At 39.0% G+C, this 15081-nt stretch overlaps 1 protein-coding gene across 1 annotated transcript in view; it reads left to right on the forward strand.

Moving 5' to 3' along the window:
- adamts9 (ADAM metallopeptidase with thrombospondin type 1 motif, 9) overlaps positions 1-15081 on the forward strand; it is a 462662-nt gene that overhangs the window by 191801 nt on the left and 255780 nt on the right. Inside the window, exon 28 of the mRNA XM_070895215.1 lies at positions 3966-4142. Coding sequence (XP_070751316.1) covers positions 3966-4142 — 177 coding nt within the window. The remainder of the gene's footprint in view (positions 1-3965; positions 4143-15081) is intronic.

Raw genomic sequence — 15081 nt, forward strand, 5'->3', positions numbered from 1 at the left:
ATGAGTAAGTATGACCTTAGCTCCTTGAATTAAACTCCAGAGTGTTGGTACAGCATGGGAGGCCTGCTTATAAACAGTGCTCCCAAGGGATGCTGGGATCCCTTGGAACTCCAACAGGTAAGCCCTCTGGTGGCGGTGTGATACAAGTTGCCTAGGGTTGCATACTTAACAGTAAGGACGGCAGATTTCCTTCCCTAAAGGACATTAGTGAACCAGATGGGTTTTTAACTGCAATCCAGTAGTTTTATAGTCATTACTGATACTAGCTTTTTATTCCAGATGTATTTAATTAACTGAATTTAAAATCCCCAGCTGCCATTGTGGGATTTGAATTCATGTCTCCGGATTAATTATCCAGGCCTCTGGATTACTAGTCCAGTAACTTAACCACTACGCTACCATTCCCATGCCAGCAATCAGTGAAATGGATGAAAACTTGGGCTTTTCTGTAGCAATATCGCTGTTAAATACCCCAATAACTGTCAAGCCTTGTTGGAATAGGTGTAAATAGGATTTGAACAGCATAATGACTAGTAAACAAATGTTCTGACCCTGCAAAACTAATTTTTATATTTGTGGAGTGTCAAATTTCCCCATTATGATAAAAATTATAATGTTTCAAAATGTTTTTTTTTTAAATGTGTTGATGATATTTCAGCTTCTATCTTATCCCCATGTGAAAGTCCCAATCTTTATTTTGCTTTATTAACATTTTTTAAAACTTCGGGTAAAGCAGCTTCTCATTTCCTGGTATCCTGTCTGTGAGAATTCTTCAAAGTGATTGGCTGCTTCGACAGCTTGTCGACTTCCAAACAGCTCTTTGTTCGGAATCCCCACGACAGAGCGCTGCAATCAATTGAACGTCGAAAAAGACAAACTTCTTGCCACATCATTATTTTTCCAGTCCGCAGTAAGATAAAACAGTATTTGGGTTTTGCCATGCAACGGGGGCAAGTTTAAGAGAATGCAGCCAAGCGAGTGGCCATCCTGGTTGGAAACCAGAGTTAACAGACGTTCAATTGAAGACTGGTACCTCTTCAAGAGGAGGGTTCGACAGGGGGAGGAGGACGGAAGCCTGAGAAAGGGGATGCCCAAGGTTTCTCTGAGACCTGGAGGAGTACACCTGCTTCTTCTGGCCCACAAGGAAATTTTAAATGAAAATTGAAAACTTACCTCCGGCAGCTTTGGTACGACAGGAGACGCTCCGCTGCCCCCCCCCCCCCCCCCCCCCCCCGCGGGCTCCGATGGTGTCATCAGAGCACAATCTGCATGTATTTAAAAAAGACCTCACTGGCTTCAGGAGGGTATCGGCCAGATCGAAGTGGGAACAAAACCCATAGGAACAGCAGAAGTTTATTCATCTCCTTGAGCCTGTTCAGCCATTGAATTAGATCATGGCCAAGCTGTACCTCAACTCCATTTACCTGCCTTTGATCCATAGCCCTTGATAATAAAACATTTGCCGATCTGAGTTTTGAAAATATTAATTGACCTCCAGGGATCTAAGTGTCCATATATACAAATCTCTAAAAGCTAATGCACAGGTATAAAAAGTAATCAAAAAGGCTAATCGAATATTGGCCTTTTATCTCTAGGAATTCAATTGTGAGGAAGTTATTCTTCAATTATACAGAGCCTTGGTCACACCCCATCTGGAGTACTGCGTTCAGTTTTGGGCACCAAACCTCAGGGAAGGTATATGTGCTCTGGTACATCACAGATTTATCAGAATGATACCACAGCTTAAAGGATTAAATTATGAGGACTGGTTGCATAAACTAGGCTTATATTCCCTTGAGTTTAGAAGGTTGAGGGGTGATAAAATGGAGATGTTTAAAATGATAAAGGGATTTAATAGGATAGACACAGAAACTATTTCTTTGGGTGGGGAATCCAGAACAACAGCAACAACTATATAGCACCATTAACGTAGTGAAACGTCCCAAAGGGAACGATCTGAAAATTAGAGCTAGGCCATTTAGGAGTGACATCAGGAAGCATATTTTCACACAAAGAGCAGTGGCAATCTGAAACACTCTCCCTAAAAGCCTCCCTAAGTGGATGCGGGGTTAATTAACATTTTCAAGATTGAGATCAATTGATTTTTTGGGGGCTAAAGATATCAAGGGATATGAATGAAAGGCAGATAAATGGAGTTGAGGTACAGATCAGTCATCATCATAGGCAGTCCTTCGGAATCGAGGAAGACTTGCTTCCACTCCCAAAGTAAGTTCTTTGATGGCTGAACAGTCCAATACGAGAGCCACAGGACCCTGTTATAGATGGGACAGAGATTTGTTGAGGGAAGGGGTGGGTGGAACTGGTTTGCCATGCGCTCCTTCTGCTACCTGCGCTTGACGTCTTCACACTCTTTGCGTTGAGACTCGAAGAGCTCAACGCCCTCCCGGATGCACTTTCTCCACCTCGGGCGGTCTTCGGCCAGGGTCTCCCAGGTGTCAGTAGTGATGTCGCACTTTACTAGGGAGGCTTTGTCCAGCCCAGCGTTGGCCTGCTTCTACCCCGGGCCGAAGGAATCTCGCACCGACCTGCGACTCCTGTTTGAGGCTTGCAAGCCGAGCCATCTAGCGAGGCTCCATGCTGTGAGGAGGAGCAACCCCCCCCGGGGACTGAGCCCGGCACCGCTCGGGAAACACAGCAGGAAACCGGGACCACCTGCGGAACTGGGTCTGGCCTGGCACCGCCTGGGATACACAACAGGGCCCCGAGCCCGGGACACACACACCAAGGAAAATGGACAATAAGCCAAGAAGAGTGAGGGTAGCAGCCCCGACCTGCTTGGTGTCACTCAGTGCCAAAAAACCCACAGAGCCACCTTTGACCTGGTGTGCTCACCCGCCGGATTTGTGTGGGCCCTGCACCGGCCCGTTTCTACCTCAGCCCGGATGTTCAGCCATGAACTCATTGAATGGCGGTGCAGGCTAGAAGGGCCGAATGGCCTACTCCTGCACCTATTTTCTATGTTTCTATGTTTCTATGTTTCTATGACCCCTGCACCTTAAATAGATCAGTCATGATCTAATTGAATGGCAGATCAGGCTTGAGGGATTGAATGGCGCACTCCTGTTCCTATTATTCCTACTTGTATAGGTCATTCTTAACAGTGAGGTATTTAAACAATATTCCAATTCCCTAATGTAATCTTTGCATGTGTGATAATTAGCTTCATCAGATGATAATAGCTGTTGTTTTCCTTGATCATTGAAAAAAATTAAGTTTTCTTGCGTGAACTGTCACAAACTATTGCAAAAATTATTGTCCTATGTTAATTAGTTATCAAAGTGGCAATAGAAAGGTCATAAAATACAAAGGCAGTTTATCAAAGAAAGAAAGATTTGGATTTATATAGCGTCTTTCACGACCACCGATCGGTCTTAAAGCACTTTACAGCCAATTAAGTACTTTTGGAGTGTCATTACTGTTGTAATGTGGGAAACGCGGCAGCCAATTTGTGCACAAACAAGCTCCCACATACAGCAATGTGATAATGACCAGGTAATCTGTTTTTGTTATGTTGATTGAGAGATATATATTGGCTAGGAATAGTACCATGGGATCTTTTCCGTCCACCTGAGAGGGCAGACGGGATCTCGGTTTAATGTCTCATCCAAAAGTCGCCACCTCCAAGCGCTCCCTCAGCACTGCACTGGAGTGTCAGCCTAGATTTTTGTGCTCAAGTCTCTGGAGGGGCACTTGAACCCACAACCTTCAAGGATCAGAGGTGAGAGTGCTACCCACTGAGCCACAGCTGACACCTTAGATACAATCAAAGCCTAGATTCACATTCTACATGCTATATTGTAAACTCTACGTTCATCTACAAAAAGTGATCTGTCTACTCAGTAGTTTTAAAATAAGTTGGCAAACTTTGACCAAGCTAATTGTTTTATTTTTAACTGCAAAATTATCACTTTTTAATGGATATGTTATTGGTGTTAAATTTATAGTGCACCCAGACCTGTGGTGGTGGAGCAAGAACAAGACTAGTTATTTGTCAGCTACCGAATGGCCAAAGGCTAAATGACCAGAACTGTGAAATTCTTGACAAACCTCCTGACCGTGAACAATGCAATACTCGAGCTTGTCCTACAGGTGATGCCTGGAACAGAGATCGTTGGAGCTCGGTACGATAATCCTTCTATTTATATAACTTAGTTCATCAGTCTATGGATATGTCAGTTTATAACAGTTCTGCTTAATGCCAGGGTATAGTTTTGTAAATGTTCACCCTTGTGAGTTTACATTTATTATTTCCTAATTGAATCCATGCTGCTGTTAATAATATGAAGGCCAGTAATATACAGTACAGTTATGTACCTCAAGTCACAGGCAGTTGGTGCAAAAATATCTTTTTATAACAAAATGATCTGGGAGGTTGTGTTGAACTATCTTTAGTAGTCTTAAGGTTCTAACTATCTTGTCGGTGTTTTAATCCCATCCTTGTGGTGAGCAGGGATACTAGATTTGTGTTATGTTATGTAAGGCTTGTTTTTCTATGAACCTGTCACCAATCAGTGGGGATAAATTCAACTTTAGAGGGGTGCAAAACGGGCAGAGGCAGCTTGACCACTCATTATACACACAGGCAGATTTGAATTTCCATTGCCTTAAATGGGAATGAAAATTGGACAGGGTGTATAACAGTGACCGATCCACCCCGGCATTGAATTTTAATCCAATTTCAAAACTATCCACCGCTTACCAAATATTAGATTAATGTTCAACATATTGCATATTCTGAACTGTACATACATCTGTAACAAGTGATAGATCCTCTCAGTAACTTACAAATCTTTCATCAAACTCTTAACTGGTCTTGCCACCAGAATGGTCTACTCTACTAGTCCCATCTTCGTGTCCATCAGAAGTAATGTGGCAGTTCAATAATTGTGAAAGTAATTTTTGAAATGCCACCAAACTTTTCAAGTAATTTTATTTTATCATCTTCTAGTTTCTTTTCAAAAACAATCATACTAGGAAGGACCAGTAGAATTAATCATATGCCACTATTCATTCTGTACTTGAACACCAACTTATCACCTCAATATCTTAAAAACAGCATGTTAATAAGGGAATTTTCTGATCCAATTCTTGGGCATCGTTTTTCCTTCATATTTTTAGGTGTATATTTAAGAACATAAATATGTACCATGCTCCTCAATGTGTTTTCAGTTAAGATTTTGGCCTGGTGTACAGCACTATTAATGCAGCAGTTAAAATATGTTACTGATTAATGTGATGTATGCACAGACGAGAATGTCTACAGCAGGTAAGTGCCAATTACATTTTTGTTTTGTAATCCAAAGTTCCAAATGCAGGTGCTCATTTGTGTCTCCATTTTTTTTCTTGATCCCATCTCCTGTCTTTGTAGTTTTTAGGTTACCTCAGGTCTGAACTATGCACCACGTACTAGCTGTTTGGGGAGAAATTAGGCACACAGAGTTTGTCTGGTCTCCTTGATTATTGTACATTAGCTATTTGAATTGCCTGTGCATACTGGCAAACCATCAATCAAAAAATAATGCCAATTTGCACATGTACGTATGAGAAACTATGGGAACATCTCGTCCAAAATACAGGTAAACGTGGATAAACCATAGTTATGTCCATGCACATTACTATGTATAGTGGAAAATGTTACCCTTGGTTACTTACATTTTCGGGTAAGGTGGATTTTTTTTAACATACATATAAATTTATGAACTCATGAACACTGACCTGTGACCTCAGTAAATTGGACTCTATTGGTATCTAACCAAGCGCATAGCTGCCTTGCTATCATCAGCTACCTTTGTTAAGAACGTTAATGGAATGGAAACTCTTATTAATGTAAGACACTAAATTTGTGGAATTACAAAAGTAACAGAACACTTGGGGGTTAATTTTATGCATCTGTGCTACTGGTGGGCCAAGATTTCTTCCAGCAGTGCAGGCACATTAAACTACCCCTTTACTGTAAAATGCACATTAACAAATGATATACAGGTGCTAAAAAGGACAAACTTATTCTCTAGTAAAATAATTGTACTAAATATTTACAAACTAGATGCTATTAGTTTTCAGTGATACAGAATTTCTTCTTGCATCATTTTGGCTCTCTCTTCCAGAATATTCTCTAGCAATAGCATATATGGATCAGAGATAGTATTAATCATATTTCTAGTTTTTTACTCTCTTCACAGTTTATAAATTTGGGTTAAAAGTATTATCAACAGTATTTGTCTTGGATAACTGATTTTATACGTTAGATACCCTGGCAATTTAAGCATTTACAATACTAAAAATTAATGTACATATTGCTAAAGAGCTTAATTTATTAATGAAGTATTTGCTCACATTTAAAATATGTAAATATTTTATGGTGCACCGTGCAGATTATTATTGTGGCATATTCTAAGCAAATGAAATGTTTAATTATGTTGTTGTTTTGGGAGAATCCTGGTGCTAAATTGCCAACATCCACAGAAATGTATCTTCAATATATTTGCTTTAATAATGTGTACAAAAGAGTTCTGTACAGTTGACAGGTTTATATTAAACCTAAACATTAAACTATGTTTTTTGAACTGTTTTTACAGTGTAAATTTAATCTTAAGTGCAAAAAATCTCCATTTGTTCATCCTTTCCTAGAGAAACATCATTTAACACAATCCAAAACTAGATTTGAAATATTTTAGCCTATGAATACTAAGTGTGAAGATGCTAATTTTCATAATGGATTTTGTTAAATATTTAAACTTTGTATAATACAATTTCTACACAAATAGGGTATTTTTGTCATTTAGGTTACAAATATGAATCTAATTGAAAGTGAAACAGCTTACACCACAGAAGGGGTGTTATTAAGCTACGGACAAATGTACTCGCTCTTTTATCCCGTCTAGCGATCATTGCTTAGCTCAACTATTGTAACCTAACACTTTATAAAAACACATTTGATACAATACTGTGCCATTTTTAGGGGAGAAATATACTTAAGTAATGAGTTCAATATAAATGAACACATCAGTCATGTTGCTGAAGACTTTGTCTAAGCTTTTGTGAGGGCATTGCTTTTGCATAATATGTTAAAAATTGTTACAAATCAAAACAAATTCTGAACAATATTCAAAGCATATGTACTTATTCAAACAATTAATTATGTAGGGTATTTGGCATCTCATTGTCTCCAACTCCATTGAATGTCGTATTGCTCATTTTATCGTAGCTTTAGAAAACTTGAAAATATTATCCTACTTCCAAGAAACATGGTGGCAGTTTAATTACCATTCCATACTTTCCGTCAATGAATTTGGTGGCTATTCGCAGTATTACAATTGAGCCATTTTGATATACTTTTAAGATAATATTATTTACTTGCACAATACCTCATTTAAAATTTGATGTCAAATATTGGTATAGTAAAAATTTACTGCCATAAATTAATATTAGTATTTTAAATGGTGCCGTATCATTATTAACAAGGGATATTGCAAGCATTGCTGATGTGAATCCTTGGTGCTACAGCAATCTGTTTTTCTTTTTTATTTGGCGATTTACTTGATACAGAAGTGTTTTTTTTAACTAAAAAGTAATTTCATATTTGCAATAATTCAAAGTGTAGTCTTAATTGTAAATTCAAACAACTGTCCAAAATCTTCAGTATTGTCCAAATTACTGATTACAGCACATAATAAATAGTCCATTCATTTTTGAAGCCTTGCAGATCAATTTTAGCATGCTTAAAGATGTTTGCCAAAACTTGGGCTAGTACGGGCACTCTTAAATATGAAGTAATAGTATTCTGTCAAAACTGTTAATGAAATAATGCTGCTGATTCTTTTCTGTTGTGCTGTGGAATGCTCCTATTTGTATGAAACGGAGTACAGACACAATGGGGTAGATTTTCATGGGTATATTTTCGTCTTCACCATCTGGGTGGTAATGTGGCCCTTCATTTTTTTTCCGCGCACCTCAGAGCCCCCCGCCAACATTTTACCTCAAAAGCAGCGTCGAAAAACTCCCTGCGATCATGGCCGATTCTTGGACCATCTGTGGAGCTGGCGTGGCGTACAATGAAGAGAGGGGGGCGGAGCTAGGTCCTGCTGCTGAAAACAGTGCCGGGACCTCTGCACATGCGCGCTAGCGTCTGCGCGCATGTGCAGTAGCTCCTGGCAGGCCGTTTCGGCAAACGCGCGCTGCGGGCTGTGTGGGAAGGGCCGAAGCACCCCGTCCCTAGCCCTGGCCGAGTGGGCTCTCTTCTTGGGTGAGCATCAAAGGACTTCTGTTGTTATTTTCCCATTTGTTATTTCGACAAGAGTTTGACATCGGGCGATGAGTCCACAGATACAATACCTATAAGAATATTGTGACAAAAACCCTGATAACCTTCTCTTTCTCTTTAAATGGTGTAAGCATCAAAATGGAGAATTCCAAATCTTTGGGAGTAAAATAAACCATGGGACTGGGTGATATAGTGGATTGGCACACTGTCCTTTCACCTCTAGGACCCGAGTCAGAATCCAAATTACAGCATGAAAATTTTCCCGCTCTGCCAGCTGTCAGGAACTCTATGTGAAACGAGTTTTGCCAGCACCAATCTAGTTCCCAGTGCGGAAAATTTTACTGTTATTGGTGATTTTCTGCGTGGCTAAGGTACAGTATGAGGGAAGAATATTACTTTGGCCTTGGTGTTTTAGGGGCAGTGTTCCTTCTATTTTATTTGTTAATTAATTGCTCATTACTTTTTGTGCTTTGTTTGGTGCTTGTTGGTGCTTTAAATGTAGCTACTTGCACCGATTCCTTAACTGTAAGTAAGGTCTTTCTGTGCGGACAAAAGTGGACACATACGCTGCCCTAAGTTAGTTTAGTACAACTTTTTTCTGGCCAAATTGGCATAAATGGTGTAAGTGGCTGGGAACTTTTGAAAAAACAACTGACCTAACAAAAAACCTAACTAACTCACTTACACTGGCGCAAATTAAATGGCCATATTTCCAACTAAAAAGATACACCAGAAAAATCAAGTTACACCAAATGAAAAGGTGCAACTCATGGGGAAATTGAACCCATATTGAAATCAATGGAAAGAAATTCAGGCAGGTTTTATAGAGTTCGAGATCCGCCCCACCAGATCATCGTCCAGGCGAAGATGAAGATCTACCCCGACGTTTATTATTCCTGTTGTAAACTGAATACAAGTAATTATTGGAAATTGGTTAATTTGCTGTACAATGCATGTGATAAAAATGAAAATCATCATGTGGCTTTAATATTTTGCTCATTTATTGCAAAATATATTTCAAGTAATGGTTTAATAAAAAAGAAAATACTTTTCTGTTTATTTTAGAGTTAATGAGAAAGAGGAGCGTTAGTTCTGTGGAGAAATATAGGGGCAGATGTACCTGGGTGTATTGGTTGCTGTTGCTCAGCAAATAGAGGAAAAGCAGGTGGGAGGATCACATACCTGCAATAAGGCTGTCTGAGTTTCCATCCATTTAAATTAGCCCATTCTAAGTCCTTTATCCACATATTCTATTATATAAAATTGTTAATTCAGTTGACATTTATTTAATCCTGAGAAGTATTGATATTTTAATCCACAAAATATCATTACTCAAAAATTATGCTAACTAATGTTGAAGTTACTTTGTCAATAAACATTAAAAAATATTACTCATTATTAGGATTAATAGTTATTGGGATTAAAATTCAATTTCGACAGGGTTGCAAAACTCCACATATCTGGAGTATACCTTCGAATAAGGATTAATGTTTACTAAAATTGAATAGTGGATTTCTTTTTCTCCACTTGGCATCCGCTACCTATCATAGGAAACTTCCCCGCAATGGCCCCAATGTAAATGTAGCCTTGAATTCAGAGAAAAATTGGGCATTACTGTGCCATTCTGCACTGCCCTTTTAGTAATTAGAGGGTGATTTTAATCTCATTCGCCCTCCCTTCTCCTCCGCCCTGCCCTCCACCGTTTATGCCTAAAAACTTCTGTCCAATATCAGAGCACTGGGATCCCACGAACTTAAGAAAAAGCCAAACTGCCTGTTCTCCTGCAATGTGAATAAGCTGATGTGTGGTCAGGCCCCTGCTTGCTATCATTGTGAAGGGTCTATTCTGAGTAGAATCATACTACTGCTAAGAAATTTCAGTTATGTCTGACAGATATTAGGCAGTCAACAGGAATTGCAGATTTTATACAAATAACTCATCTTCAGTGCATCATATTTATGCTTTAAGCTGCATCCAGCTCTTGAGCTCATAATCTCGATATGATACTGGAGTGCAATTCGGAGGAAATGCAGCATTATTGGAGATGCCCTTCTTTGGCTGAGCAATTAAACTGAGGCCCTGTTTGCCTATTCCTGTGGTTCAGGTGGACATTGAAGATCCCAAGACACATTTAAGGAAGAGCCCTGGCCAACATTCATGCTTTAACCAAAATTGGCAAAAACAGATTAATTGGTCATTTAACTCATTGTTGTTTGTGATGTTATGTCCAATAAACATTCAGTTGGTGTGACAATGTAACGGCTACTCTTATTTCAAACTCTCTGGATCAATCTCACTGGATATAACATAGAAAGATAGAAACATAGAAAATAGGTGCAGGAGTCGGCCATTCAGCCCTTCGAGCCTGCACCACCATTCAATATGATAATGGCTGATCATGCAACTTCAGTACCCCATTCCTGCTTTCTCTCCATACCCCTTGATCCCTTTATCCGTAAGGGCCACATCTAACTCCCTTTTGAATATATCTAACGAACTGGCCTCAACAACTCTCTGTGGTAGAGAATTCCACAGGTTCACAATTCTCTGAGTGAAGAAGTTTTGCCTCATCTCGGTTCTAAATGGCTTACCCCTTATCCTTAGACTGTGACCCCTGGTTCTGGACTTCCCCAACATCGGGAACATTCTTCTTGCATCTAACCTGTCCTATCCTATCAGAATTTTATATGTTTCTATGAGATCTTCTAAATTCCAGTGAATATAAGTTTAGTCGATCCAGTCTTTCTTCATATGTCAGTCCTACCATCCCAGGAATCAGTCTGGTGAACCTTCGCTGCACTCAACATTCAGCATGAGAGGAACTCTAGCTCCCTTACCCAATATGTAAATATCAAAATACCTTTGTCCTTCAGGATTTCACGGTGACAATAACCATCTCCAAGAATGAGCCTGGTTAACACCTAAAAAAAAATTAAGTGAAGAAATTCAGCAACTGCATCAGACAGTTGAAATAAAGCATAATGCTCTCCAAGTAATATGCAAGAAAGATGGATTTGCCAACCCTAGAACCATAATGAAAACCACTACACTCATAAATCTCTTCAAATCCAAATGGTTTGAAGGTTTCCTTGACCTTTGAGCATATATTCAAGTAGTTAGGTTTGACCATGGGTGAGCTAGGTCTAATAACAGGAGTAGAACAAGGTAATGTCTCAGACTCAGTTTCAAAATCATCAGGTTTCTTCATAGATCGTCCTGGAGATTCCACATCAGAATCTGGAGCACCAACAACATTCTGGTTTGTTACGCATGGGAATAGATGAAGCATCTGAAACTTTCTGAGGTGATGCAACAGTTGCTTTCTTGTGGACAAGGCATTAATGGTAGATCACACTCAACATTATCATTTGGTAATACCACATCAAAGGCAACCGATCAATACAGTTCTGATAATTGATCCTTGTTACACTTCCACGACAAATCATCCCCCAAAACTAAAAAACGTAGCAGCTCTAATCTTCTGTTCAGTATCACTAACATTCTATTTTTTCACATTTCCATGGAAATCAAGACATAATACTTTTTCTCCCACATGGTATTGCTGCAAAGTTAGTGAACCAGCATTACAACGTTCTCTTCATAAAGCACATGACTTTTTTTAGTGAATAACTGAGAAGATGTCATACATTAACTGAAGAGACAGTCTTTGCTCATTTCTGATGCATGGTGCCAGGATCTTGTCACATGTTCTTTTGAGAAGTTTTGAATATACATGCATCCTTCTCAATTTCCCCATTTGACTGCGGGGCTTAAAAGTTCCTTCAGACTATTTTTAAAGCACCAAATGGCCTCAGGGAATGATCCCTGCATCTGAAGATGGAGGATCGCAAGAAACTGGTAATCTGGCCTCGTCTACATATTCAGGGCAAGTCTATTATGCCACCAGAGGCAGCTCGCTTGACAGAAGCGTGCAATTTCAGGCCACCTGCCTCACCGGCAACAATCCTCAGGTATGTTTGGGAGTGGAGGAGCAGAAGGAGACCCCATGGATGTACTGTGAAGGCAGGAGGAGCACTTCTGCTCTTCCTGGTTCCACAGAATTTATTTTTTAAAAAGCTATTTACATACCATTTCGGTGGTGGCCACATCCACGTTCCAAAAACACAGCCCAAGGTCTGGTTCATTCAGGGCAGCCCACTTTCTGATAAGGATCCTTAAACAGGTGTTAGGCCCCTCATTAGCATATGCAAGGACCTAGCTTGTTTTAGGCGACCATCCAGCATGCCTGAAAAATGGCTAACCTGCTTTTAGGTCGGACACTTTTCAGGATTCCTTGGGGTGCAGTGTTTTACGTCTCTATGGCAATAAAAGAAACTGAAGAGAAGCAAAAAAATATTAAAGGGAGAGAAACAAAAGAGACGAGAAAGAGAGATTCTCATGAAGAAAGGTTGAACAGGTTGGGCCTATATTCATTGGCGTTTAGAAGAATGAGAGGTGATCTTATTGAAAGGTATAAGATTCTGAGGGGACTTGACAGGGTAGATGCAGAGATGATGTTTCCCCTCATGGGGGAATCTAGAATGAGGGGGCATAGTTTCAGAATAAGGGGTCACTCATTTAAAACGGAAATGAGGAGGAATTTCTTCTGTGAGGGTCGTGAATCTTTGGAATTTATCTCAGAGAGCTGTGGAGGCTGGATCATTGATTATATTTAAGGTGGAGATAAATAGATTTTTGAAGGATAAGGGAGTCAAGGGTTATGGGGAGTGGGCAGGGAAATAGAGTTGAGGCCAAGATCAGATCAGATCCACGATCTTATTGAATGGTGGAGCAGGCCCGAGGGGCCAAATGACCTACTCCTGCTCCTATTTCTTATGTTCTTAGATAGAAGCACAAGAGGAGAGACAGAAAGGAAACAACAAGCAGACATCAGAAACGGGTAAAAGAGTGGCCATTACCACGTGCAAATGCTTGAGGAGATCTATTAGTAGCTTTTCAAATGAATAGTTTACTATACTGTACTTAATTTAATTACCTGCCATCTGAGTGTGTGAGGACATCTTAATATAAGGTATTTTAGTTGTGTCTGGTGCTTTTATCAAAATGGTATTGGTTAATAATAATGAGAACATAAAATATGACGCCAAGAAAAAAAACAAAGTGAAGTGAGATCCACACTGGAGATTTAACGAAGATGAACTCTTGCACTATCCAGTTGTTTAAAACTTTCAAAATTAGATATGTTACATGCAATATATCGTAGGCATTGGAGAAACAAACCAGTTAAATCATTACAGTTGACAAAGAAAATGTAATTATACAAAATATTGTATATTTCTACACTATATTAACAGAATATATTTGTTGTTGCATGTTGATGACTTTTGAGTAAATTAATGAAATTCTCCCACTTCCAAGAGGTTTATCATTGGTTAGAAACAAGTATCAACCTGGCTTTATTATTTCTTAATGTTGATGGTTGTGACATCTATAGAAAAGAAATAGATATACCTCCAAAATCATGCTATTAGTCCTGTTTAGAATTCAAATACCAGAACCTAATGCACCGCTATTAAACTCATTATGTAAGGATTTAATTCTGGGAAATTTAGATCTATGCACACTTGTAATTATGCCAATAACAACAGTTCACTATCATCACAAATAGTTTGGTCTGATGTTGAGAGACAAAATAAATGTTTGCTTTCTCCAATTTCTGAAACCCTACTTTTTTGCCATTGTTTACTGTTATCACCTATCTATAGCACGAGTTATTGGCAGACATTACTTTGTGCATGTTACTGATCAGTGACTTTAGCTATGTGATATCAATGACAGCAGTCTATTGTATTATGTAATCACCACAGTTTTACTGCCCACTACTGAAGTGGAATTGTCAGTAAAAAATAGATAGTATTACAAAGCGATTGTTTTGCATCAAATGTGACCAGTGGATTCCAGCTGCTCCTGTGTATTGCCTTTTACTGTTCATGTAGTGGTTCTCTTTAGTACATCTTAATGGGAGACTTGAACAGAGAGATGGGCCTGCTTTGTGAACCTTCTCTGTGCAACAGCAGCAGAAAACAAAATGTTGTTTTTTCAGTGTTCTTATTAAATGTACATATACATTGTTGAACAGTGCATGCAACTGAATAAGAAAAATAAATGGGAATGGAAACCCAAGAAAAGAACATGTAAAGAAAATTTGTCTTACTAAATATAATGATAGCTAAAGAAGAACCTTAAACTGTTTGTGCATTTATGAGGAGCTCCACAATTTGATTGTTAGCCACACTTTTCCTGCATCTTTCTCGCATACCAAAAAACACATTTTGTAAGTTGATAATTTTTCTATCTTAAAAAGTGTACATGCAGAATTACCTCCAGCCCAGTGCTTTTTCTGCTCTTGTGCTCCATCATCTATTAACATTCCTGACCTCTCTGTCTCCTTTGATCTCAACTGGGACTCTCAGATCTCCTCTATGTTAAAGCTGTTTTCAAAAACTCAGCTTCCTCTCATCAACTCTTAAGTCCATAAAAAGTCTGCTCTCAAATCTGGGGAAGCTCTTTTTGCCTCTTTCTCACACTGCTTAACTGCAGTAGCAGGGTATATCTGCATGATATAATTTGTATAACTATAGTACTGTGTAATATATTACAAATTCTTTCATTAATGCTGCCATACATAGGTCTTCCTGCATTATATTTGTATACTGAGAATAATTTAATGTACTTAGCAACAAATCATTGCTGCTATTTATGTCCATTTTGATACCACAGAATGTCCTACTTCTTCAAATAATACAAAAATTGGATCCCATTATCATTTAAAAAAAAAT

This window comes from Pristiophorus japonicus, chromosome 12 (assembly GCF_044704955.1).
Source record: "Pristiophorus japonicus isolate sPriJap1 chromosome 12, sPriJap1.hap1, whole genome shotgun sequence".
NCBI classification, from domain to species: Eukaryota; Metazoa; Chordata; class Chondrichthyes; family Pristiophoridae; genus Pristiophorus; species Pristiophorus japonicus.